Source organism: Mustelus asterias, chromosome 17 (assembly GCF_964213995.1).
Source record: "Mustelus asterias chromosome 17, sMusAst1.hap1.1, whole genome shotgun sequence".
NCBI classification, from domain to species: domain Eukaryota; kingdom Metazoa; phylum Chordata; class Chondrichthyes; order Carcharhiniformes; family Triakidae; genus Mustelus; species Mustelus asterias.
In genome coordinates, this window is record NC_135817.1 from 25,759,130 (window position 1) to 25,786,783 (window position 27,654).

Genomic DNA, 27,654 nt, shown 5'->3' on the forward strand with positions numbered 1-27,654 from the left:
TCTCCTAAGTCTCTGTTTAAGCTCTTTCCTGCTATCTTTGTATTCCTCAAGAGCCTTATCTGTTTTCAAATTCATGAAATTTATGTATGTCTCCTTTTTTCCAGTAAGCTCACAATCTCTTTTGTCATCCAGGGTTCCTGAATCTTGCCATCTTTATCCTTATTTTTTACAGGAACATACTTGTCCTGAATTGTTAACAACTGACTTTTAAACAACTCCCACATATCAGATGTGGATTTACCCTCAAACAGCCACCTCCAGTCCTCATTACCTAGCTCCTGTCTAATACTGTCATAGTTAGCCTTCTCCAGTTTAGGTACTTTCACTCTGGGTCTACTTCTATCCTTTTCTACGAGTGTCTTGAAACTTATAGAATTGTGATCCCAGTTCCCAAAATGGTCCTCCACTGAGACATCAATCTCCTGTCTGGGCCCTTTTCCCAGAACCAGGTCTAAGATAGCCCCTTCTCAAGTTGGACTATCTACATATTGTCTCAAGAAGCACTCGGCTCCAAATTCCTGGTATCCTCACTCTGGCTGAATCTCACTCTGGCTGCAGTCTCTCTCTCCCACTGCATGCTACTTAATGTAAGTATTGTGAAGTTCAAAGGTAGAATTTGCTAAAGTATTAATGTTGTTCTGCATTATGTATTGAGGAATTAGGAGACACAAAATTGAGGTGTTGCACATCAGCACATGGGAGAGTGTACTTACAAATGTAACAAGTTTACATAGAACCTTGCAATTATAAGAGTATAATTACAAGGTTGACAAAAACATGACAACAGGAAGTAAGTTTGTGTAGAGACTAATGTGTTAAATATAAGATTCTAAATATATACATTTAGTAGAAAACTTTGATTTTTTTTTATTGGGCAGTTATTTTGTTAGCTTTCAGAAGCTGTATATTGAGCGAAGGAGAAATCCGTACAGACTGAGGCAATTAAAACTGTAAAATGCATTTGCATCACAAATCCTATTTGAAGCGTCTAAAGCTGACCAGAGCTGGATTAATCCCCAGCAGTACAGCATTTTTGCTGCTATCAACTGCCCAAAAAGTTTAGTCTTTCCACACTCCACCCCCCCCCCCCCCCCCCCCCAATCATTACCGAATCATATTTGTGTTCGGGTGAAACTGTCTGAGTGACAGCCAGCTTCTGCAGGCAGTCCTTGCCATGCTGGGGGGGGGGGGGTACCCTAAGTGACACGGGTATTTTCTTGGGAAAGAGTTTTTGTTGCTGCACGTCTGGGTGAGTTACCCTGGTAATATTGCACTCCGCTCCCCCCACCACCATTAACCCCAACCTTCAAAACTTGGCTGGGTTCTTATTGACTTTGTTTTAATCCTTCTTTACAGCAGGGAGCTTGACGTCAGCCAGCCTTTCTTTCTCTGGTGTGTGTGTGCCCCGACCTCAGTCTCACAAACCAGGGACAGACAGAGAGAAAGGGAGCGGAAAGCCCAGCAGCAACAGCAAGGAGCAGCAGGGCCACTACATTCTACAAACCTCGCCTTTGCAAGCTCACCAGGATGGGTAAGTACACAGGCAGGGGGGGCATTTCAACAGTTTTGAGTTCTCTCCCTTTTTGTATGTGTGTGCAGAAGCGCTGAAGTTTGCAGTTAGGATAACCTTCCCCTCACTGAGCTGGCAAAGCCTTTGTTGCAAAAAGAAAAGAGACCGTTACCCGGGATTTAAAGTTGCAAAATTAATAATATGACTGCAGTGTAACCTCATGTTGCTAAATCCCTCTCCTCTTTTCCCCTCCCCGCTCTTCGTGCAGCCCAAGCTCTGGTTTGCAAAGAGTTGATTTGTAAAGTTTGCCCCCCTCCCCCCCGGGGAAAGCGACACATCTGGAACCTCTGGAATGTACCTGGGAGGAGAGCCCACTTCAGGATCGCTTATGATATATCGTTACATTTCCAGGGAAACGCGGGCTACATTAATGCAAGGGATAAAAGTGGTTCTAGCTGACTGTGCCTATGTGTGGGATAAGTGAGTCAGAGGGGACTGGAATAAATTTACTGTCTGATTTGTCTGCTCAAAATTGCAAGGATTTCTTTTGATTTAAAGGATCTTTCATCAAACTCAATTCACAAGCTCCAGATTGGAGTTGGGGGGGGGGGGCGGGGGGGGGGGGTGGAATTTTTGAAAAAAAAGACTTTGAGATGTTTTTGATCAAACCCACTTATAACCTAAAAGCAAATGTCATAAAAATAAACGTGTTTTTAATAAGCATGAGGGGCAGAATGCTGATTCGTGGCAGCTGTGATAGAACAGGATATGGTTTAAGAGATGTGTCTGGCAAGATAATCTTGGATTTTATACTCATTGTGTTCTGATTTTAAAGCAACTTTTGCTTAGGACACCAGGAATCTGCACGAATACCCAATTGGTGTCGGAATTATCAAGAGGCCTTGTGTGTGAAAATATTTGCAGATTGTCTCCCTGGGATTTGTTTTATATTTGCTCTACTAATGAATTTATTATTGGGCAGAAACCATATGATTCTCTTGGCTGTTGTTGTTGCTCAGTGAAGCTGTAATGTAACTTTAAGAGACCACAGCTCTCTTAAAAGTGCCCCTTGCAATAATAGTACTGTGGGTTTAGTTTATAGTTGTGTGATATTGTTATTGGTCTCCTGATGTACTTTGTTCTCGGATGCAGGAGTTCCTCAGGGTTGGTGGTTGGACTGGTGAATGGGCAATTGTTGGGAGGTGGGGGGCTGAATTGGGTTGAAGTTTCACTATCAAGGGAGGCCGCACTTAAGGCAAAAAGGTGACACGGGGGAAGAGTTTTGCCCATGCTTAGGATTGGAAATGCACTCCCTGTTAGGGTGGTGACTATGGATTCAATCATCGTTCTCGGGGGTGGTGGGGGGGCGGGGGGAGGGTTATTTGGATAATTGAAAGAGGAAAAAAATTGCAGGGACATGGAAAAAGAGCAAGCGAGAGGGACTGAATAACAGAAAATGCCGGAAATGCTCAGCATGGCTAGGCCATATCTGCGGGGGGGGGGGAAAAAAGAAACAGAGTTAATGTTTCAGGTCAATGACCTTTTGACTGAACTGGAAAAAAAGTTCGAGATGTAGCAAGTTTTGAACAAGTCCAGGAGAAGGAAACACAAAACAAAAGGGAATGTCTGCGGGTACCATGGAAGGCAAAGAGATTAAATGACAAAATGAGTGGAACTAACTGGATTGGCCTTTGAAAGAGCTAGTGTAGTCTCAATGGGCCGAATGATGTTTTTCAGTGCAGTGCTATTTTATTCCATGAAATCTCTTGAGGAACTATCAAATTTGCCTTAAACTTATGGAACGTTATTGGTGGTATGTAACTAATGATTTCTCCAAAATAGAAATTTCAAGGGGGTTGGGTGGGGAGATAGAAATTATTATTTGTTCCAGGTTATCACCGTTCCATTTGAACCTGGTGTCACAGAATCATGCAGTACAGAAGAAGGCTATTGAGCCCATCCTATGAGCTATCCAATTGGACCCACTCCCAGCTATTTTGCCACAGCCCTGCAATCTTTTCCTTTATCCAGTTCCCTTTTGAACGTTGCTATTGAATCTGTTTCCAGCACTCTTTCAGGCAGTGCATTCCAGATCAGAACAACCCGCTGTACTTAAAGTAAAATCTCCTCACTTCACCTCTGGTTCTTTTGTCAATTATACGTAATCAGTCCTCTTAATTTACTGACCCTCCTGCCTTTGGAAACACAGTAAGTAAGGAGAGGGTGTCAAAGCCTTCCATAGTTTTGATCACCTCAATGAAATCTATTTGAGTCATTATGACCCAGGCTCCCATTTAGCCTGTCAAATCTGGAGAGCAATCCAGTCAAGACCCATCCCAGCTTTGTCCCTGTAGCCTCAGAAGTTTATTTTCCTCATGCCTATTCAATTCCTGAAATCATTGTTACTGCTTCCACCACCCACATAGACAGTGAGTTTCAGGTTATCATCACTTGCTTTTTATTTCATAATGGTTGAACGATGGGTTTTGCATTGTATTTCATTAAAAGAATGTGAGTAATGTTCTTCTATGTATGAACTTGACACATGGTGCCACAGTGGAGTTCTATCCTCCTCTTCCCGGATGTCCACATGACTCCTCAGGGATTCAGATTATAATTTGGGTGCAGCCCGGGCTGGAATATTTGATTTTTTTATTGTCACATGTATTGGGATACAGGGAAAGTATTGTTTCTTGGCATGGTATACAAACAAAATATACCATTCATAGAGTACATAAGGTTGAGGGAAAGGAGAGGGTGCAGAGTATAGTGTTGCAGTTACTGTTAAGGTGAGGAGAAAGATCAGTTTTAATATAAGGTAGGTCCATTCAAAAGTCTGATGGCAGCAGGGAAGAAGCTATTCTTGAGTTGGTTGGTATGTGTTCTCAGACTTTTGTATCTTTTTCCTTACGGAAGAAGGTGGAAGACAGTATGTCCGAGGTGCATGGGGTCCTTGCTTTTCCGAGGCAGCAGGAAGTGTAGACAGTCAATGATGAGACGCTGGTGTGCTTGATGGACTGGGCTATGTTCACAAGCCTTTGCAGTTTCTTGTGATCTTGGTCACAGCAGGAGCCATACCATGGTTATTAACACAGATCATCAGGGATTTCAAATAGCAGATATTCTGCCTATTGTGGTGCACGATAGGGGAGACAATTGATCCAGTGAAGGGTTTATTGACTGGTTTCTGTCTTGTCCTCCATTACCTCAGAGGAAGGTCTCGCATTAATGGTTCAATTTTGTAGACGGCGGCTAGGATGCCTGTCCTTTCATCCCTTTTGCTGGGTAATAAAACATTTTCTTTTGAATGGCCCAGCCAAAATCAGGAGCTTACAGTGTTGGAAATTGTACAGTGATGAACGCAGCCCTTCCCTCTCTTGTGTCTGTAGCACGTTGACATATTAGCATCGTGCATTATCGGCTCCCCTTTCAGATTTGTTGACCGAAAGCACAATCAGGTCACATCGGAGCCTGAAGGCCAGTCAATAGAAATGGTTTGTGGCTGGCTTAATGATGGGGATCAGTAAATGAGGGAGTGTGTGTAAATAGTCGAATGTGTGATAAATAGAAGATAAATAATCGAGGGCTGTGGGATACGATCTAGTGCACTGACCTGACAATTTACTTGCAGCCTAGTTGGCGATTCATCGAGGTCAGTGCTTCAATAGGGATTTAGACCGCATTTCACAGAAACTCATTCGGAATTCAGCTTGCCCTGTGTGAGATAACTGGCTGAGAGTGCACCCAGACCATAGCTGTAGTGTTAGTGCAAAACAGAATACATGCAGCTCAAGTTCAAAGTCAGGCTTCTGGAAGAGTGCAATTTCTCTAGAAGCCGTTTGCACCTCTTCACTTCAGAGGCACTCCAAACCTCCAAAGCTGACTTGCATCCAGAGGTTTGGTGGTAGCTTGGAGCTGAGACTGCTTTGCTACCTCAGAAAACGTGAGAGGATCTGCATTTTCAGTTGTAAGCAGGACTCAAGTTGAGACACAGATTGTGGGGAAGTCACCATCAAACCTTTTGTTTCCTTACAGTGCGGTCTGCGCTCAATTATGGTGTAATTTCTGTGAGATACCAGAGAAATTTCATAGTTGTAATATTATTGTTTGTCAGTGAGCACAGAATATGTAGCTGTCATTTTGAGCCAGTTTTATATCTTGTGCTCCTTTTTTCCAACAATTGAGTTTCCACTCCTTTGTTGCAGCCACCACTGGCTGGGTGTCTGACTGGCTAGATGCTCAGTGCCACTCTGGAACTGGCTGTTCAGAGGTACATAAGGGAAGTCTGATGTGGCTTCATTTGAACCTTTCTCCCTTGAGGCTATATGTACCACCCACGCACTACCCATGGTACATGTTCATCAGCCAAGAGCAATAGTTAACTCTTTTTTTAAAAATCCACAAAATGTGGTGCTGTCAGGTTTAAAGATGACCAGTTGCTGGTTGGCTTGTATTTGGAATTAATTGCATCACCCAGGCTTTCTGTTTTGTTGTATTGCAAGCACAACTTCCTACATTGAAATTTGACGAAGTGCTTAGAAATCAGCCTCGTCTATTATTTCATAGAATCTTGCACTGATCATCTAATTCCCTTGTTCCTTCGGCTGTGTGGGGGCCTTTATCCAGTAGTCCTCTTTATCTGTGGTTTTTGTGGGTTCAAGACCTAAGTATGATTTGTAACTCAACATATCAAATATGTGGTATAAAGATAAAACCTGAGTTGTTACACAAGTTTACATAATAAACTTGTTTATCAAAACTGGGCTCTTTGCTGTATATCCCTTTCAATGCTTGAATTACTATTGAAATTTTACTGTGAAGCCAAGGAGCTGTCATCAGGTTGAGAGCCTAATGGCCTGTAATTATTCGTACAACAGCATCAGCATTATGCTGGCTTTTAATTTATCCCATCCATGTCCTGCACAATTATTGGCCTTTTTATTTGTAGTTTTAACATATTTTAATGGAATTTAACACGTTGGATCACTAGTGCTCATGCCAATGAAGCTAAACTGAAGTGCCTTTAGCTTTTTTCATATATTTTAGTACACTGCTGAAGGACAGGGTCATATACCCAGGCTATAATTTGTGACAAAGCTCCAGTTTGCCATTTAGGAGAAAAATATGTGGCAGCTCAAAAAATATCTCTCACCATCTTAATGAAGTTAGCTTGGGTTTTATTGTTGGCTTGTACTTCAGCAGAAAACCAATGTTTAGTTGCCCTGTTAGACGTAGTTTGTTTTTACACAAATATATGAGGCAGATATGTTAGCCATTAGAAATGGGCACAACTATACACTGATCCGTTTTATATTTTTAAACGCACTGGAAAGGACTTCTGCTGAAATCTTGAACCCCATGGGCTGCAAATTGAAATACTCTAAAGAAACCAAACATCAGATTATTTTCAATTGCTGATGACGTCTGTTATTTTGTTTGGCATGGTCCATGAATTTCAAAGTTCTTGACTGGGGAGAAGATTTTCTAGAACAAGAGAGCATCTTCAGGCAAATGTGCGCACGTTTGCAATCTAGAACTGAGACGATTCCCTCAGAAGTCGACACAAATGTGTGGAGCCGATGCAAAATTTGCTCACTGTTTTTGCCAGCTTGGTTTCTAGTGTTTTAGATTTTTAAACTCTAGTTTCTTGCTATAACTTCCATTTGGCAAACTGGTAAATCTTTTAGTCGACCGCTGTGCAAATTCTTTAACGTCGCTTCAGCTTTCCTCTGAACTTCTTTGTTGAACAATGCAAGTGGTAAAGGGTTGTTGTCACAGGCAACAGGAAGAATATGAAGGGAAATGTTTGTACAGCTTTTCCAATACAGTGTTTCTGAGGTGAAGAACATCTGCCCACTTCATGAAGTCAACAAGGACCTCAAAGGGGTTATAAGTTTGAGTACTTTAATAACTCTGCAGTTTGTTAATGTGGCATTTATTTTTTCACAGCAGTGCGGTACATCATAATGCTTTCTTCTGGAATATAGCTGCTGATGAAATGCCAGGTTGCACAGAAGCATGACTTACTTATCTCACTTTTAATTGGAACCAAACACTTACTAGTGATGCAAATTTTTTTCCCCCCATAAGTGACAAGAGCATTCATTTAGTGGGCTACCAGGAGTGGGTGGGGTCCAGTAAATAAAAACATTTTTGTCATTATGGCATATCCTGCCACCACCAGCGCTGGCTGACTTCTTATGAGGGCAGGACAAGAGACAAAACTACTCCTTTTATTCTTCCCCAATTTTAATTCGCTGGTCCTTTTCACTAATCTTTCACTTCAATGGGGATTGCCTATTTGACTTTCTGAGAGTGCAGCACAGATCTGATAGTTAGTGAATGGGGAATCAAATCCACTGGTTTTCCTGTACTCAATGCAGCAGCTAACAGCAGCCTCACCTCCTCTATAGGGTCTTGCTCTAACATCAGTAGTCCTGGCACTTTGCTATCTTGGCTTTATGCCAAGACCAGCACCTGCTTTAATCTTTAACACTCCCTTTGTCTTGTGCCCATGGCATCTTTGTCAAATTTCTCCTAGCTCCCACCCATCATTGACCTTCAATTTTGCTTCACACTCTCTTAAACAGTGTAAAATGCATCACATTACTCCCTCTCTGTTTAGCTCTGAAGAAGAGATTTATGGATTTGAAACATTAACTTTGTTTCTCTCTCCACAGACACTGCCAGAGCTGCTGAGTTTATTCAGCATTTTCTGTTTTTATTTATTGCTAATATCATAGTAAAGACACTATTAATGTTCCCAATAATGTTTTTACTGTGGGAAGAGTATTTATGGGTTTTATCACAAGACATGAAAATCAAGATTTAGTGATTGGTTCTGTTAGCTACTTTGTGTGTTGCTGGTACTATTCCACCTCTATGGCAGCACTATCTCCACATAACCATCAAATGCCAGGCAAGTTGCAGGGGACACGGATGTATAATGCTAAAGTTGTATCATTGATCACCAAATAACGAATAACAATGATCCTGAAGCCACTTCTTATAACAGTAATAGAACCTGGCCCACTGTTCTGTCATTCCCAGAAAAGAGAAAGTAAATTAAATGTCCATTTATGTAATATGTCCCAGAGAGCAATGGAATTCATTTTAGAGCTGTCACACATACCATTCTCTTCTGCTGTGTTATAAACTCCCGTATTTGAAAGCCTTTGGTATTTAGTGTGCAAGGAATAAGCAGAATATGGATGGGAAAAAGTTGTACAGAAAATAATATTGACTGGAATGTCCTCCTTTTCACATTCTGGGCAGCACGGTGATCTTTATGAGCAGCACAGTGGTCAGCAATGCTGACTTACTGCTCCAGGGACCTGGATTCAATTCCGGCCTCGGGTGACTGTCTGTGTGACTCTATGCGTCCTCCCCTTGTCTACATGGGTTTCTTCCGGGTGCTCCGGTTTCCTCCCACAGTCTAAAGATATGCGGGTTACGTTGATTGGCCATGCTAAATTGGCTCTTAGTGTCAGGGAGATTAGCTGGGTAAATGTGTGGGGTTACGGGGCCTGGCTGGGCTTGTGGTCGGTGCAGGCTCAATGGGCCAAATGGCCCCCTTCTGCACTGTAGGGATTCTATGATTCTAATAAAATTTGTGATGCATAAGTTTTCTCTGTATATTGAAAGATGTAGCAGATGTCTTGGCAACAGCAAGGGGAATGCACTTATATGGGTTAAAACTGTCTCCATGAAGTGCCCTGAAGGTTAATTTTAAGAAACCTTCTTATCTACTTGTCCAGCTGTATTTTTCAATACAGCGGAACTGTTTCTATTAAAACATGGAGATTGAGAATATTTCCAGGCCATGCATTGTTATGGCAAAAAAATGGAAAAAAAACACACATTAAAAATGCAGTGATTGTTGACCCAAAATGTTTGGCAATGCTGAACCATTCAAGCTGGGATTTTGTACGTCTGAACTCTTGATAGTCCCAAATTGAATTGTCGATTGCATTTTATATGTGATTCTGACAGAAGAGACCTAGTTAAATCGTAGCACAAATTGGAGGCTGCCATTACAGTGCTTTGGCCCAGTGGGTAGTAGTTTCCCATGTCACTGAGTTCTGTATCTCTGCAATGCAGCCACCGAGAAGCTGCAGCTGTAGAACACACATGTTCCCATGGAGCTGGTGGGCAGAGGAATCGGAGAGAAAACTGGCAACGTTGGAGAAGGCTTTGAGCGAGTCAGTTGCTCAAAGTCAATTGAAGGTAGCGTGGGGAGATTGGGTACTTCTTGTGGCTGAGGAAAGACTTGCATTTACAAGGAGGGGTTCATAACCACTGGATGTCCCAAAGCATTTTACACCCAATGAAGTATTTTTGAAGTGTAGTCACCATTGTAATGTAGGAAACACCAGCAGTAAGTTTGCACACAGCTGCTCTGACATGCTATCTGTTAATGACCAGGTAATGCCGTTTTGTGATGTTGATTGAGGAATAAGTATTGGCCTGACATCTTCGATCCACATTTCTTCAAAATCGTGCCATCCGCCCAAATACGCAGATGGGGCCTCAGCTTAATAGCACACTCAGAATACAGTGCAGCATTCCCTCAGTACTGTGCTGGAGTTTTGGTTAGGATTTTTGCGCTCAAGCTATGGAGTGGGATCTGAACCCAGAACCTTGGCTGGAATTTTCTGGTCTTGCCAGCAGTGGGAATCATCGTGGGAAGGACAGGAAATTTGATGAACCAGCCGGGAGGGAATTCCTGTTCCCGTGGCGGGCGGGACGGGAAATTTCCAGCCCTTTTGATGCAGAGGTAAGAGTGCTGCCAAACGAACCACACCTAAAGTAGGCAATAATCAGTGTCTCAACTCTTACCCCATCATCCAGCAAGGTGACAGATGGCCTAACTTCAAGTTGCCACCCTGAATCTCATACAAGATTTTAATAGTGAAGTGATATGATATGTAGTTGAGAATGTTGGTTGTTAGTCTTCCAGTAGAAGCTCCGAAATGATGTTCAAATCTGTTAAAACCCTTTTACACCTTTGACATTTTTGACACTTTGGGGCAGCACAGTGGTTAGCATTGCTGCCTCACAGCGCCAGGGACCCGGATTCAATTCTGGCCTCGGGTGACTGTGTGGAGTTTGCACATTCTACCCTTGTCTGTGTGGGTTTCCTCTGGATGCTCCAGTTTCCTCCCACAGTCCAAAGATGTGTGGGTTAGGTTGATTGGCCTTGCTAAATTGCCCATTAGTGTCAGGGGGATTAGGAGAGTAAATATGTGAGGTTGTGAGGACCTGGGCCCTTAGTGTCGGGGGATTAGGATGGTAAATATGTGAGGTTGTGGGGATAGGACCTGGGTGGGATTGTTGTTGGTGAAGACTCGATGGGCCAAGTGGTCTCCTTCTGCACTGTAGATTCTATGACACATAGTTTATTTCCTTACTTGGCTGTATCATTTGAAGAATCATAAATTTCAGCCTGTATATTAAACATTTATTTGCCCCACTGTATTCCCTATCCCCCCCCTCCAAGAAAATGTACAGCATGTTCGTACAAGAAGTGTATGTACAAATCAGATCATTGTATGTAGCTTTGAAAAGATATCAATGGGTCTTGAGCAGGAATCTGATCTTGTCCGTGCCCACCCCGCTGCAAGTGAGAACGGAGAATTGGTGTTCCAGCCAAAACAACATTCACTTCCAGAGAATCCCGGCCACCAACGAGGATGGACATTTTGGGTCATTATTAATTTGACTAGCCACAGGTCCCTCCTAACACAGATTCAAAGCTCCGGTTTCTCTGCTAAGTGAGATGCCAGCTAAGGTACCAATTAACACACTAAGACTAGTCTCAGAATTCCTTGTAGTACAAGAGAGAAATCAGTCATCATTTTAGTGCTTGAATTGTTATCCACCACTGGGAGATGCAGTTCTGTAGCTGGATATCGTGCAAAACTTTCATTGTTGAGAGTATGCTTCTTGACATTAAAAGTTCTATAAAGTCCATCATAGTTGCAAATATCTTTTTTCTTAAGAAAACCAATGTTACTAACATGAGAGTATTGTCCAGCCTTTGAATACTGGATGCATGTTTTCTGCAACAGAACAACCAGGTGGAGAAGAATTACCTAGAACTAGATCAGCTAATAACGGGAGCCCATGTTAAAGTTTAGTAACAGTTTGTATGTACTGGAATTGCACACATGTGGAGTGAACTGTGTTTGACACTGGGGAAACATTTGTAAAGCAAATGAAAATTCTTTGTTCCTTTGTTATTCAACAACCAATAACCCAGTTCTTCTTGGAGATTTATAATGGGGGAGTGCGGTGTGTGGAGGGGGGTAGGCTGGTCCATAAGGTAACTGAAACATAAGCACGCTCATGAGAATTAAAGTACCATTAAGGATATCTTCACCTGCACATCTTTCCCTCCAGAAGCTCAGGACTTTGAATGAGTATGCCACCCATGCAAAAATGTACAAGAATATTTATGTTGCCTGAAAGGATGCTGTTGTATATAATGGCTCACGAAAGGCAATTGAAATATGAGGGGCTACGGGGAAAGGGTGGGGAAGTGGGACTTGCTGAGTTACTCTTGCAGAGAGCTGGTGCAGACACAATGGGCCAAATGGCCTCCTTTTCTTCCATAGGCATTCCACGATCCTACATCGTCAATTGTAATGGTGGAGCGGTTCCGTCACTGGGACCTTCAAGTGAGTTAGTTTCCTCGATGTAAGAGGTTTCACTTGGGGGAAATGGTACACACGAGAAAACCTTAATTGAGCTAATATTTGCAGTGGAACAACCAGTGCCTGTGTGCAGTGCAGGGAATGGCTCGGGTACTTGTCCGTTACATGCATTAGCTATGTAACTCTGGGGAAATGTGGTTTGAGTTACCTTCCCATATTATACCAAGCATGGCATCCCAAGATGACAAATTGCAACTGAGTGTTGGGGCACTGTACTAAATTGTAACAAGATGCTATTCATGTACAATGTACTCTGGAATGCACTACTGTTTGAAAAATCTTTTAAAGAATTTTTTTTTCATTCAAGTCGATCAGTTATCGACTTGGAAGTATCACCACTGTTTTTTGGCCACTGAATATATCCTATTTGTTTATTTAAGCAGCTCACGGAGCCCAGTTTCTATTGGTAGCAAGTAGATTATCCCTCAAATGCATTGGCTATAAATATAAGATGTTGGTGTCTGGTAAGGTGCTTTGCGACACAGTTGTACAACAAGCTTTCTTATTAATTTTGATTTGATTTTTAAACAATTGAAGCATTACCCTGTATTTAATAGCAATCTTTGATGCTCGAGATATACATTATAGGAAAGGTAGAAGGAATGCACGTGAGAAGTTTCTTTTAATCTGGTTAATGAACCTTCTGTTGTGATGCAACCATTCTATGATTCCAAATCCAGGAACTGCACTGAGGAGGCCATTCAGCTTTCAGTGTCCCTGTTGGCTCCCTTCAGGAGCATCTCCCCCAGTCCATTCTCCATTTTCCCCATAGCCCTGATACCCTTTCCTCTTCTTGTAAAGAACTAATTCCCTTTGGAAAGCCACAACTGAACCTGAACTCCACCACATACTCAGGCAGTGCTGGCCAGGTCCTGACCACTCACTGTGTGGGGGAACAAAAAAACATTCTCCCGTTGCTTCTGGTTGTTTTGCCAACCCCTTTAAACCGGTGTCCACAGGTTGACGACCTGCAGTTGGGACAGTTTCTCTCTATCTACTCTGTCCAGACCCCTCATAATTTTGAAAGCCTCTGTCAAATCTTTTAATGGATTGGGATTTTTACCTGTGACCCTTAGCTGCTATCCAGCTCATGTGAGGGGCTTGATGATGATAGAATGGCGAGATTTATACTTTGGGAGGAAAGGACGTTTCACCTAAGATGGAACTGGAGACTGATTGTCAGAATAGGTTTTCTTTTAATCATTCATGGGGTATGGGCATCGCTGGCTGGGCCAGCATTTATTACCCATCCCTAATTGCCCTTCAACCACCTTGCTGTGGGTCTGGAGTCATATGTAGGCCAGACCAGGTAAAGATGGCAGATTTCCTTCCCTAAAGAATATTAGTGAACCAGATGGGTTTTTACAACAATCAACAATGGTTTCATGGTCATCAGTAGGCTTTTAATTCCAGATTTTTATTGAATTCAAATTTCACCATCATCCATGGTTGGATTTGAACCCGGGTCCCCAGAATATTACCCTGGGTCACTGGATTACTACTCCAGTGACAATACCACTATGCTATTGCCTCCGCTGGACTGTTGTTCTCTGGTGTTTGAGTGTTTCTAGGAGTTGTGTGGCACAGAGAGAAATTGGACATTGAAAGCTGGGGTACAGGGCCCGGGCTGGGCTTAGCACTGCAATGAGGGTGAATGATGAGACTAGGGCCTGGAACCATAGAACCATAGAACATTACAGCACAGAAACAGGCCTTTTGGCCCTTCTTGCCTGTGCCGAACCATTTTTGTGCCTAGTCCCACTGACCTGCACCTGGACCATATCCCTCCACACCCCTCTCATCCATGTACCTGTCCAAGTTTTTCTTAAATGTTAAAAGTGAGCCCGCATTCACCGCCTCATCTGGCAGTTCATTCCAAACTCCCACCACTCTCTGTGTGAAGAAGCCCCCCCTAATATTCCCTTTAAACTTTTCCCCCCTCACCCTTAACCCATGTCCTCGAGTTTTTTTCTCCCCTAGCCTCAGTGAAAAAAGCCTGCTTGCATTCACTCTATCTATACCCATCATAGTTTTATACACCTCCATCAAATCTCCCCTCATTCTTCTACGCTCCAGGGAATAAAGTCCTAACCTATTCAACTTTTATCTGTAACTCAGTTTCTCAAGTCCTGGCAGCATCCTTGTGAACCTTCTCTGCACTCTTTCAGCCTTATTAATATCCTTCCTGTAATTAGGTGACCAAAACTGCACACAATACCCTAAATTCGGCCTCACCAATGTCTTATACAACCTCTCCATAACATTCCAACTCCTATAGTCAATATTTTGATTTATAAAGGCCAATGTACCAAAAGCACTCTTTACGACCCTATCACCTGTGACGCCACTTTTAGGGAATTATGTATCTGTATTCCCAGATCCCTCTGTTCTACTGCACTCTTCAGTGTCCTACCATTTACCTTGTATGTTCTACCTTGGTTTGTCCTTCCAAAGTGCAATACCTCACACTTGTCTGCATTAAACTCCATCTGCCATTTTTTAGCCCATTTTTCTAGCTGGTCCAAATCCCTCTGCAAGCTTTGAAAACCTTCCTCACTGTCCACTACACCTCCAATCTTTGTATCATCAGCAAATTTGCTGATCCAATTTACCACATTATCATCCAGATCATTGACATAGATGACAACATTGATCCCTGTGGCACACCACTGGCCTCCACTACCACTCTCTGGCTTCTTCCATTGAGCCAATGTCTAATCCAATTTATGACCTCTCCATGTATACCTAGCGACTGAACCTTCCTAACTAACTTCCCATGCGGGACCTTGTCAAAGGCCTTACTGAAGTCCATGTAGACAACATCCACTGCCTTCCCTTCATCCACTTTCCTGGTAACCTCCTCGAAAAACTCTAATAGATTGGTTAAACATGACCTACCATGTACAAAGCCATGTTGACTCTCCCTAATAAGTCCCTGTCTATCCAAATATTTGTAGATCCTATCTCTTAATACTCCTTCCAATAATTTACCTACTACTGACGTCAAACTTACCGGCCTATAATTTCCCGCATTACTTTTTGAGCCTTTTTTAAACAACGGAACAACATGAGCTATCCTCCAACCATCCGGCACCTCACCCGTGGATACCGACATTTTAAATATATCTGCCAGGGCCCCTGCAATTTCAACATTAGTCTCCTTCAAGATCCGAGGTAATACCCTGTCCGGTCCTGGGGATTTATCTACTCTGATTTGCCTCAAGACGGCAAGCACCTCCTCCCCTTTAATCTGTATAGGTTCCATGACCTCCCTACTTGTTTGCCTTATTTCCATAGACTCCATGCCAGTTTCCTTTAGTAAATACGGATGCAAAAAACCCATTTAATATCTCCCCCATTTCTTTTGGTTCCATACATAGCCGACCACTCTGATCTTCAAGAGGACCAATTTTATCCCTTACTATCCTTTTGCTCTTAATATACCTGCAGAAGCTCTTAGGATTATCCTTCACCTTGTCTGCCAAAACAACCGCATGTCTTCTTTTAGCCCTCTTGATTTCTTTCTTAAGTAGTTTCTTGCACTTTTTATACTCCTCAAGCATCTTATTTGCTCCCTGTTACCTATACATGTCATACATCTCTCTCTTCTTTATCAGAGTTCCAATATCCCTCGAGAACCAAGGTTCCTTATTCTTATTCACTTTGCCTTTAATCCTGACAGGAACATACAAACTCTGCACTCTCAAAATTTCTCCTTTGAAGGCCTCCCACTTACCAATCACATCCTTGCCAGAGAACAGCCTGTCCCAATCCACGCTTTTTAGATCCTTTCTCATTTCTTCAAATTTGGCCTTTTTCCAGTTTAGAACCTCAACCCGAGGATCAGATCTATCTTTATCCATGATCAAGTTGAAACTAATGGCGTTATGATCACTGGAACCAAAGTGTTCCCCTACACACACTTCTGTCACGTGTCCTAACTCGTTGCCTAATAGGAGATCTAATATTGCATCCTGTCTAGTTGGTACCTCTATATATTGATTTAGAAAATTTTCCTGAACACATTTTACAAACTCTAACCCGTCTAGACCTTTAACAGTATGGGAGTCCCAATCTATATGTGGAAAATTAAAATCCCCTCCTCTCACAACTTTGTTTCCTGCAGTTGTCTGCTATCTCTCTGCAGGTTTGCTCCTCCAATTCTCGCTGACTATTGGGTGGTCTATAATACAACCCCATTAATGTGGTCATACCTTTCCTGTTTCTCAGCTCCACCCATATGGCTTCGGTAGACAAGCCCTCTAATCTGTCCTGCCTGAGCACTGCTGTAACATTTTCCCTGATCAACAATGCCACCTCCCCCCCCCACCCTTCATCCCTCTGCCTCTATCACGTCTGAAACATCAGAACCCTGGAACGTTGAGCTGCCAGTCCTGCCCCTCCTGTAGCCAAGTTTCACTAATGGCTATAATGTCATAATTCCATGTGTCGATCCACGCCCTCAGCTCGTCTGCCTTCCCCACAATACTCCTGGCATTGAAATAGACACACCTCAGAAGATTATTACCACCACACACAACCCTTCTATTTGTGATTTTGCATGAACTATTAACATCATTTATTTTCACCCCCGCTCCACTATCTGTTCTGGCACTCTGGTTCCTATCCCCCTGCAAATCTAGTTTAAACCCTCCTCAATAACACTAGCAAACCTCCCTGCAAGTATATTGGTCCCCTTGTAGTTTAGGTGTAACCCGTCTCTCTTGTACAGGTCCCACCTGCCCCAGAAGAGGTCCCAATGATCTAGAAATCTGAAACCCTGCTCCCTACACCAGTTTCTCAGCCACGTGTTCATCCGCCCGAGCATCCTACTCTTACCCTCACCGGTACGTGGCACAGGTAGCAATCCTGAGATTACTACCCTCGGGGTCCTGCTTTTTAACTTCCTACCAAGCTCTCTATACTCAGACTTCAGGACCTCCTCACTCTTCCTTCCTACGTCATTGGTACCAATGTGTACCATGACCTCTGACTGATCACCCTCCCACTTCAGAATGCTGTGCACGCGATCAGAGACATCCCTGACGCTGGCACTCGGGAGGCAACAAACCATCCGGGAGTCTCTGTCACGACCACAGAACCTCCTGTCTGTACCTCTGACAATCGAGTCCCCGATCACTACCGCTCTCCTCTTCTTCCACCCTCCCTTCTGCGCTGCAGAACCAGACTCAGTGCCAGAGATCCGGCTGCCGCAGCTTGTCCCAGGTAAGGCATCCCCCACAACAGTATCCAAATCGGTATACCTGTTGTGGAGGGGAATGGCCACAGGGGAACCCTGCTCTGCCTGCCCTTTCCCTTTCCCTCGCTTGACGGTAACCCAATTACCTGTGCTCTGTGCCTTTGGCGTAACTGCCTCCCTGAAGCTACCATCTATAAACTCCTCATTCTCCCAAATGTTTCGGAGGTCACCCAGCTCTTGCTCCAGTTCCCTAACGCGCGGTTTGTTAGGAGCTGCAGCTGGATGCACCTCCTGCAGGTGTCGTTGTCAGGGACACCGGAGGTCTCCCTGACTTCCAACATCATGCAAGCAATGCATTCCAATATCCTGCCTGGCATTCTTTCTACTCTGAAGAAACAATAACAGCTTACCGGAACCTACCCTCGCCTCTGCCTGTTCACGCCGAAGCCTGTTTGAGCCAAAGCCGCCCCACTCTGCTCCCTCTCACTCGCCGCCCGCTCACAATGCTGCCCGCTGGATAGAGCGGCCTGCTTTTTAAACCTTCCGTGCGCTACTGGCTGACGTCAGAGAAAAGAAAACTTCCCAGGTCTCACCGGCTGCCTCCCGGCTGCCTTACAAAAACTCAGAAAAAAGAAAAAAAAATTAAGTTATAAATCCCACTTTCCTACTAGCTTTCCTCACTTGAATCACCTCTCTAGCTGCTCCTTTGGAACAATGAGGGAACAATGAAGGGAAGCTCTAGATGAAACCTGGGCCTTGGATATGCATAAGCCCAGGAGGGAATACAGGGGCAAGGCAGGATTTAAGGCAAGAATATGTCTCAAAATGACCTTTTCCTTATCATCAACACAACAGCAGAGACACTGCATTTATAGATGATTTATTCTTTCAGTTCTCTCCTGTCAAAAAAACTCCCACTTTGAAGTCCAACAAGGACGAGACCCTATGCCTCATCATCATTCCCAAGAACAGAACCACAACGGTGGTCAGTTCCTGTGGATTGCTCCAGATTTCCGCAAACTTGTACACAGAATTGAGGCAAAATTGCCAGAACAGTATTCTGTCCTCAAGTGAACATAGTAGATCCCACAGTCACTACTTTTGAAGAAGAACAGTGAAGTGCTTCCCAACATCAGGTCAATATTTATCCCTCAACCGACAGCAAAAACAGATTATCTGGGCGTTATCACATTGCTGTTTGTGAGAGCTTGTTACGTATTACCCAACTGTCTTGTTTCCTCACGACAGTGGTGACTACAATGGTGCTTTGGGTATCCTGAGATATTAAAAGGTACTATATAAATATAATGTTGTGCACATTATCATGTAGACATCATGATGTTGTCTACATGGACTTTAGCAAGGCCTTTGACAAGGTACCGCATGGTAGGTTGTTGCATAAGGTTAAATCTCATGGGATCCAGGGTGAGGTATCTAAATGGATACAAAATTGGCTTCTTAACAGAAGCCAGAGTGTGGTTGTAGAGAATTGTTTTTCAAACTGGAGGCCTGTGACCAGCGGTGTGCCTCAGGGATCAGTGCTGGGTCCACTGTTATTTGTCATTTATATTGATGATTTGGATGAGAATATAGGAGACATGGTTAGTAAGTTTGCAGATGGCACCAAGATTGGTGGCATAGTGGACAGTGAAGAAAGTTATCTCCAATTGCAACGGGATCTTGATCAATTGGACCAGTGGGCTGACGAATGGCAGATGGAGTTTAATTTAAACAAATGCGAGGTGATGCATTTTGGTAGATTGAACCAGGGAAGGACTAACTCAGTTAATGATAGGGCGTTGGGGAGAGTTACAGAGCAAAGAGATCTAGGGGTACATGTTCATAGCTCCTTGAAAGTGGAGTCACAGGTGGACAGAGTGGTGAAGAAGGCATTCGGCATGCTTGGTTTCATTGGTCAGAACATTGAATACAGGAGTTGGGACGTCTTGTTGAAGTTGTACAAGACATTGGTAAGGCCACACTTGGAATACTGTGTGCAATTCTGGTTACCCTGTTACAGAAAGGATATTATTAAACTAGAAAGAGTGCAGAAAAGATTTACTAGGATGCTACCGGGACTTGATGGATTGAGTTATAAGGAGAGGCTGGATAGACTGGGGCTTTTTTCTCTGGAGCGTAGGACGCTGAGGGATGATCTTATAGAGGTCTATAAAATAATGAGAGGCACAGATCAGCTAGATAGTCAATATATTTTCCCAAAGGTGGGGGAGTCTAAAACTAGAGGGCATAGGTTTACGGTGAGAGGGGAGAGATACAAAAGTGTCCAGAGGGGCAATTTTTTCACACACAGGGTGGTGAGTGTCTGGAATAAGCTGCCAGAGGGGTAGTAGAGGCGGGTACAATTTTGTCTTTTAAAAAGCATTTAGATAGTTACATGGGTACGATGGGTATGGAGGGATATGGGCCAAATGCAGGCAATTGGGATTAGTTTAGGGGTTTTTTTAAAAAAAGGGCGGCATGGACAAGTTGGGCCGAAAGGCCTGTTTCCATGCTGTAAACCTCTATGACTCTATAAGATGTTTCTTTACCTATTTCATCTACTGCTCCCTTTCCAGGAGTTTGCAGTTCCCCTCACCTTTGTGTACTGCGTGCCATACTCATGCACCAGACCACAATCATCAAGGCATCCCTGAGATTACGACAGAAATGCTGGTTCTATCAAGTGTTTTCCCACTGTTTCTCTTTCAAGGGTTGTGGGGAGCAATGGTTTGTTCTGTCAGAGAATGGCCTAGTGATGGAAAAAGCATGTGATAATTCAAAATTCAACTACAAAACACAGAAAGCCTTGTTGCACAACCTACAAGTTTGCTCAAGATGTTCAAAGTGAATTGAATGAAATCTTTGTTTAAATATTATATTGCATTGTTGACCCACACTTTTCACTAGTTGTGTTCTGGGAAAATTAGATAAGTCAGCATGAAAATTCTATATTTATACATCTGTAATGTGCTTGTCTAAAATCACGTGCATTAATCAACATGATGCAGTTTGTATAACTACAAACAGAAGTTGTTGCTTTAAAGCAAATTGGCAATATTTTAATTTTCAATCATAAATTTATGAAAAGAAATCTTATTTTATGGACCAACAGTTAGGATGAGCAATGGCTGACCTACAGTTCTTAATGGAGTGACTGTTGCACAAACCACCATCGGTTTCTGTGTCATCAAATGATGTGGTACGCGATGGCTACTTTTCAATTCCTTTCTGTGCATAACATCCAGAAGTTATAGACCAGACTTGAAGGTGGCAGGGCAAGTTGTTAACGCTGCTAAAGCATATGGGATACCCGGCTTTACAAATAGAGGAAGAAAGAATGAAGGCAAAGGAGTTATCCTAAACAGTTAGAAATCCTTGGTTAGACCTCAGTTGAAGTGGATTGCCATGGCTTTGGAGTGGGAATTAGAGGAGATTTACCAAAATGAAACTGGGAATGAGAGACATGTGGACAGACTAGAGAAACTACGGTTGCTCTCCTTAGAATAGCCAGGAAAGATCTAATAATGTTTAAAATTAGTGGGGGAGAAATTGTTTGCGGTAGCAAGGGGGAAGTGGTGGAATTTTGTTTACACAGTGAGTTCTGATCTAGAATACTCTGTCTGAAATGATGCTGGAAGCAGATTCAATGGTAATTTTCAAAAGGGTGTTGGATATACATAAAGGAAACATCTGCAAGGAGAGAGAGAGCAGGAGAGTGGGACTAATTTGTTAGCTCTTTCAAGCGCTAGCATGAGCATGATGGACCAAATGGCCACCTTCTGTGTTGTATGATTCTGTGAATGTACTTCCTCTGTGATCTCGGCAATATAAACTGATTTCTGGGAGTGGATTTTTTAATGCAGTGAGGCAGGAGCTTAGGGGTGGCACAGTGGGTAGCATTGCTGCCTCACAGCGTGGACCTGGGTTCGATTCCGGCCTTGGGGTGACTGAGTTTGCATGTTCTCTCCGTGTCTGCGTCGGTTTTCTCCCACAGTCCAAAAATGTGTGGGTTAGGTGGATTGGCCATGCTATATTACCCCTTAGTATCAGGGGGATTAGCAGGTTAAATATGTGGGATTACGGGGATAGGGCCTGAGTGGGACTGTACAGACTTGATGAGCCGAATGGCCTCCTTCTACACTATAGGGATTCTATTCTATTCTATTGCCCTCTACTATCCATGCCACCTTTTTCAGTTCCCCAGCTCTCCATGCGAAGGTATGACTATATATTCTAGGCATCCTTCCAATACCTCGTCAAACTGGCCTCTTTTCATGGGTTAGTTTCAACGCAAGGACGGAATCCCTGTGCCTCTTCGGTGAGGCAGGAGCTTGGGTTGCCAGAAGCGCATGGCTGTAGTCCCAACTTGTCCGCAGCCAAGCAATTATACATTGTTGAAGCAGGCTTCCCTGCCTCTGGCAGTGGTGTTACATTGCAATGGGCCTCTGAGGAGGCTGCACAGTAGGGGAGAGGATTATTGGAAGAAAATGTTGATAACTTTAGGCTGGGCAATTCAACTACCTTTGGGAGAATTTTAGAAATCAAGTGGGGGGTTGATTTTTTTTTTTAACTCCCAAAAATGCTAGATTTGTTCAGGTGAAGTGTAAAAATTAGACAAAAGCCTCAAACCAGAATGCCAACCCTCTCAAACCTGCCCACTTCTAGTTTTAACAGGGGGTGGGGGAATGGGGTGGACAACCAACCAAACTGTCCTCAGGAGGCAGTTTGTTTCATTTAAGTATGGTAATGGAGCTGTGTCTGCTTCAGATTTTATCTCCATTTTTAAATTAAATCAGCAGCTAAATAGAGGCGTGGACTTCTACATGGGAAAATAAGTGCCTTTCCACCACTGCTCGTGGGCAAAGGGGAGCAAGAGGGCATCTCCCCAGCTCCAGGAACCCCTATCGCTCTCATTGGCAGCCACCTTGAGCAACAATCTCCCACCACTAGCCTTAATTTCTCATCTCCTACTGGCCTTTCTGATCTCCTTTCCCCCATCATCCCACCTTCCCCGGCCTCTGATCTTCCAGTTCTCTGGCTCTGACCTCCTCTCCAATCTGGGTTTCATTCTTCACCTCCCCAGCTCCTCTGGCATACAATCCCTCCCCATCTTGATCTCTGATTTCCATATTGCTCATCGACTCCCCCCTCCCCCTCCCCCCCCCCCCCCCAACCTGCCAAATCCCCCAACACTGCCCTCCAGTCTTGACACAATCCACCCCTGCCTCTGATATACCCACACCTCCTTCCTCCCCTTCCCCCAGAATCTGATCCCTCCAACCATCCAACCTCTGCGTCCATCACACTACCACCCTAATTCCCAATCTATCCCTGCCCTCCAAGACTTTCCCTCCCTCCCCTTTCCTGTCCTGTCTGTGAGCTGTTACTGAAGGACTACTCAGCCGACAGCCAGTCAATGTCTCAGTCTTTCTGATTGCAGCCAGCAAATGGAGATGAAACATATTAATGGGGTCCTGCCATTTAATTTGGCAGGACCTGAAGGAAATCTGTCCTTCTGGGTCTTTTGACCTCAGAACGGCCCCTATCCTGCTAACATTGTCTTCGCCACCTTAACCTTTATCATAACTTCTCACACCGACCTATCTCAGCCATTTGCAAAGTAGCCTGGTCGATTGTTTCATGGAACTTTCCAAAGTACCTTGCAGATTCTCGACAATTTTGAAACCGGAGTGATTTTTTAAAAAAAAGGATTGAATGCTTTATCATGCAAAATGTGAGCTTGGTCCTGAGATTCATGTCAAATCATTTTTTTAGCATTACTTTTGTGGAACAAAAGTCTGCATTTCCCTTCAATGAGACTCCCAGAAACATACTCATTGAGCTTCATAATATTAATTCAATGAACCAAGTGAAGTTTATTTACTTTGCTGCTTTATGGACTATTAGAAGTTTCCAAAGTGTTGAACAGCTCCTCAGAGAGACCAGCATTAACACCCAAGAGTAGGCGACATATTGTAAAGTGGTAAAGTCCTGCTACTTTTACTCAAAAGTGCCTTGGATCAGTTAATTTATCTCTGAATTGTCCTGTGAACAAAATTGATAGATAAATTAGTTAGCACGGTTAAAGATTCAACCTAAACTCCCCTCTTGCCAATCCCCACCAGAGACCCCAGTGACTACAAGAATTGTTTCATTTCAATTTGGCAAGATTAGAGGGAAAATGTTAGTTGTCAAGTTGCTTTGGTTCAGTTCCACTTTGCACTCGCCTGATTCATAAAAGAAAACAAAAGATTTTGTGGTTATAAGCAGGAAGTTAATGAAAGCCTTAGATAAAGCTCATTTGTATGTGGAAGCAGTGTCTCAAGCTTTTAGAAATGGAGTTCTATTGAAAGAGTGTTTTGTTGATGCGGATGAATAGCTCTGGTGTGCAGTCGCAATGTCCCTATAACGGTCTGGTAACTGGAAAAAAATTCTTCATTTTACCAAGCTGCAGCTTGTATTCTAATCAGGTTGGGTTGATCTCCGTCTTGGAAACAATTTAACTCTATCTGACTTTAAGGGAAAATAAAATCCTTTTACTGCAGAGGTTTTTGGTTCTTTTAGGGCGACGAGAGTCCAGCGTATAAAAGGATTGAGTCTGACACAACCCTCGAGAGGTCATTCAGTTTATAACAGACAGCTCTTTGTACAATGTGTTCCAGTCGCAGTTGGTCAGCGTGGGTAGTTAGATAAAACTTTGCTGTTAATCTATTGTACAGAAAAGCTTATAAATCACGTTAGCCTTATATGCCTGAATCTTCCAGCCACCATTTTTAATGAAAAGGTGGTGTGTATCATATTAAAATGACGTGTTGTAGTCAATTTTTTGATGATCCTGGGGCTTGAATATACTGATGTGCGTGGACAATGTCGAGAGGGATCTTTATTCCAGAGCATTGAAAGTGTTTGTACTTTGCTCCTAAATCGTCCATGTTTCTTATAATCTTTAGCTCCAGCAGCCACTTACATGAATGTAACATAACTGTTTCTCCTAACCCCAACAACTGTGCCTTTCCTCTTCACTGGCTATGTTTCTGATTCTGTCATGTGAGCTCCAGTGGATTTTGCCATGATCCATAACATCTGTCTGTCTGGGCAGAATGTCCGCCTGAAAAGGTTTAGCATGGGAATGATTGGTGCAGTGTTCTCGTCTCCCTGTTCGTGAGGCCTGACTCCTCCAGTATAATACCCAGTTGTAGTAACACATTGATAATGTGAGACTTCTCGTTGCAAAGTAACATTGCAATGGATCATATAATCATTGGAGTTGGTAACTACGTACCGGAAATAGGCTCTACCAGTAGCCCAGTGTATTTTGCGCTGTATCTGAAAAATATCCTTTCACTCACTTGCTGACCAATCTCTAATTAAAGTTACTGGTTTGTTTCACCCCCACCCCCACTCTTATTTTTCCCTTATTTTCTCTTATTTCTTGCTGTTGGATGGCAGTCGATTTCCAACCGAAGTTGCACAAAGGAATTTCAGTCCCGATATTTTACGTGCAGTGTACGACTTATTGAAAATAATTGACTAAAAAAAGTTAGTTTTTTAAGCAGGGGAAATATGGGTCAGGAGCTTACTCCATGAGGTAATCCCCATTGTGCGTTTTTGTTCCAATTTTCTGACTTGCACATTGTTCCTCTTTCCTTCCTCCCCACATGTAGTTTTCCCTTCTTTTTGTTGATGTGGACCTGGTGGCACTGAATGTGGAGCCATTGAACTGATTCAGCAATAGTTTATTTTCTTGGGTAAATGTTCCAGTTTTAAGTGTGTGGAAACATAAGCATTCTGTAAACTCTGAAAAGTCAGTAGGAATGGATCCAAACCAATGTCAAATAAGTTAGTTTTACGTTGTTTTTGGCTGCTCATGGAACACTGGCAGATGTTATGGAAAATGAGCCCGTTCGGGGGGTGGGGGAGAGGGGCGGGCTGGGGCCGTGTATATAGATTCACATTGCTCAACTACCAGCGGTTAAGATGGTTGGGGGGGGGGGGATTCCGAGTCTGAATTTATGATTTAAAGCCTGTGAATAATTGTATAAGAAGGTAAATCCGATGAGACATGAAGTTCCCGCAGGCTGCACATTTTTTGTGTGGATGTTGCGCTGATCAGGATTGATTAGGTGAGGAGTCTGGCCTCAAATTTATGACCAAATTCTTATAACTTGGCTGCTATTTTTTTTAATGAAAGGAGTTTTTGTTTCTGCAGTGACAGATGTTTGCAGGGATGCTAGCATTTCAATTGTGTGTCCGATTCTTCCCGGGCTGTATTTGGTAATGTTGTTAACTTAGAGAAGTACGTGAGCAATCCCTGACATCTACATTGTAATTCTTTCCATCCAGCTCTGTATGTGATTCCCTGCACACACAGCATTGTGATAACTCTTTTTGTGTTCACTTTGAGGTTGACTGGGATTATTTTCAACCACAGCAGTAGCATCTGATCTCTTTCTCCTGTGGACTTCCACTCTCTGTATCTTTCATATTCCGCGCAGAAATTGGGCAAAAAGAAAATTGGCCTATGACCAGACGTTTGCAGGTTTCTGTAATTTCACCTCAGGAGATGACCGCAGTTGACATTGCGCCCTCTGGTTTAATTCATCTGACTCCTACTATCGGAGAGATGCTAGTCACGGAAGTGTTTTGCCAGAGGACCCTTGTGAACACCCTCACTTATGCGTTAAAGCTGCAAGCGACACAGTCCCACTTTTACTTTCCTCTTCTGTGTGAACAATGACCGAATGTCCAGGTTTGACTCCATCTCTCTCACACCTATACCTCTCCACCTCACCCCCACCTCAGCTCTGATTTCTGATTTCAGTCGTGTCACTGTGGGGCGATCTTGTGATTTGTGAAGGAGAAATAGAAGAGGGAAGGAAAACCCTCTGTCATACTGGGAATGCAATATTGACCTGGGAGGAAGTTGCTCGCCATTTTTCTGAAATGTAGGAAGTACCTGGATTGGAATGACCACTGGGTGTGGGGTGGGGGATGTAATGGAGGAGAAGGGGGCATGGGCAGTGGGGAGAATGGTGAGGTGGGGGGGGGGGGGGGGGGGTGTGTGGAAAGCTTACATGAAGGTGGCACAAAGGAGGCGATATCTCATCTCCTGCCGGCCTACACTACGTCCAATAGTCAGTCCCTTTGAAGTCAGTGGAATTGGTATTAAAAAGGACATTATAGTAGGCAGTATATACGACATCTGACCAATTGCAACCCTAATTAATTTGAATTAGTCACCAATGATAGTCTTTTTAATAAGTTGCCCCAGGAAAAATCTCTGAGCATAATTTTGCTTGTAGTTTCATTAAAGCCACAATTGTAACCTAGTCCACCTGGTGGGATGGGCAGATTCAGGTGGGGCGCCAAAGGAGAATCTAATGGGACATAAAACGAGTGTCCAAAGCCAAATCGGCTCCATTGTTGTCCAGGTGCATTTGGTTAAAAATCGAGGCTTGTAATGTTTGAACTTCCTCTCTCAGAACCTGGTTATATTTACCATGTTAGGCAAGTTTTTTTACACCGAGGCTGATGAATGTTTGGAACATGCGGTCTGGGGTAGTGGTGGGAGCAGGTACAATAGCGGCATTTAAGGGGCAACTAGATGAATACATGAATAGGATGGGAATGGAAGGATAAGAACTCCATAAGTGCATACGGTTTTAGTTTAGGCATCATGATTGGTGCAGGCTTGGTGGGCAGAAGGGCCTGTTCCTGTGCTGTATTTTTCCTTGTTCTTTGTTTAGTTATGTGCCAAAATGAAAATCCGTTTTTGTGACATTAGATTGGAAAAAAATCAGCGAAATTTTAATTCCATATTCTGGTTTCCTTCCTGTGATACTTGTTCGACTCGGTAGTTGTGCCATGTGTAGTGCAGGTCAGGAGATCAAAATAAACACCACTGTTTTGTAGAAACAGGGCAAAGGTCGAAATCCAGGTTTCTGCTGAGTTTTGGCTTGCAACCCTTCTAAAGACAGTGGTGCAGCGAGCTTTCCTTAATCAGGACTCCTGCTCGCTCTGACCATCCTGGAGATGTGGAAGGGAGACAGACTCAATGGAGAGACATTTTCCCAGGCAATGGAGGCACGTTTTCCTGCACAGAGAGTTAAATTCCATGGAATCGACGGCACATCGGGTCCTGATATCATTTTGTCTCCCTGGCGACCGGGAGTGCTTGTGGATTTGACGGTGAGTAATTAAGGTAATTTAAAAAGCCGATTAAGAACTCT

At 43.4% G+C, this 27,654-nt stretch overlaps 1 protein-coding gene across 2 annotated transcripts in view; it reads left to right on the forward strand.

Moving 5' to 3' along the window:
* Positions 1–1,119: 1,119 nt before the first annotated feature.
* gpm6bb (glycoprotein M6Bb) overlaps positions 1,120–27,654 on the forward strand; it is a 216,488-nt gene continuing 189,953 nt past the window's right edge. For both annotated transcript variants that reach the window (XM_078232415.1, XM_078232416.1), the window contains exons 1-2: positions 1,120–1,249; positions 1,357–1,531. In XM_078232415.1, the coding sequence (XP_078088541.1) occupies positions 1,528–1,531 (4 nt within the window). In that variant the 5' untranslated portion in view covers positions 1,120–1,249; positions 1,357–1,527. The remainder of the gene's footprint in view (positions 1,250–1,356; positions 1,532–27,654) is intronic.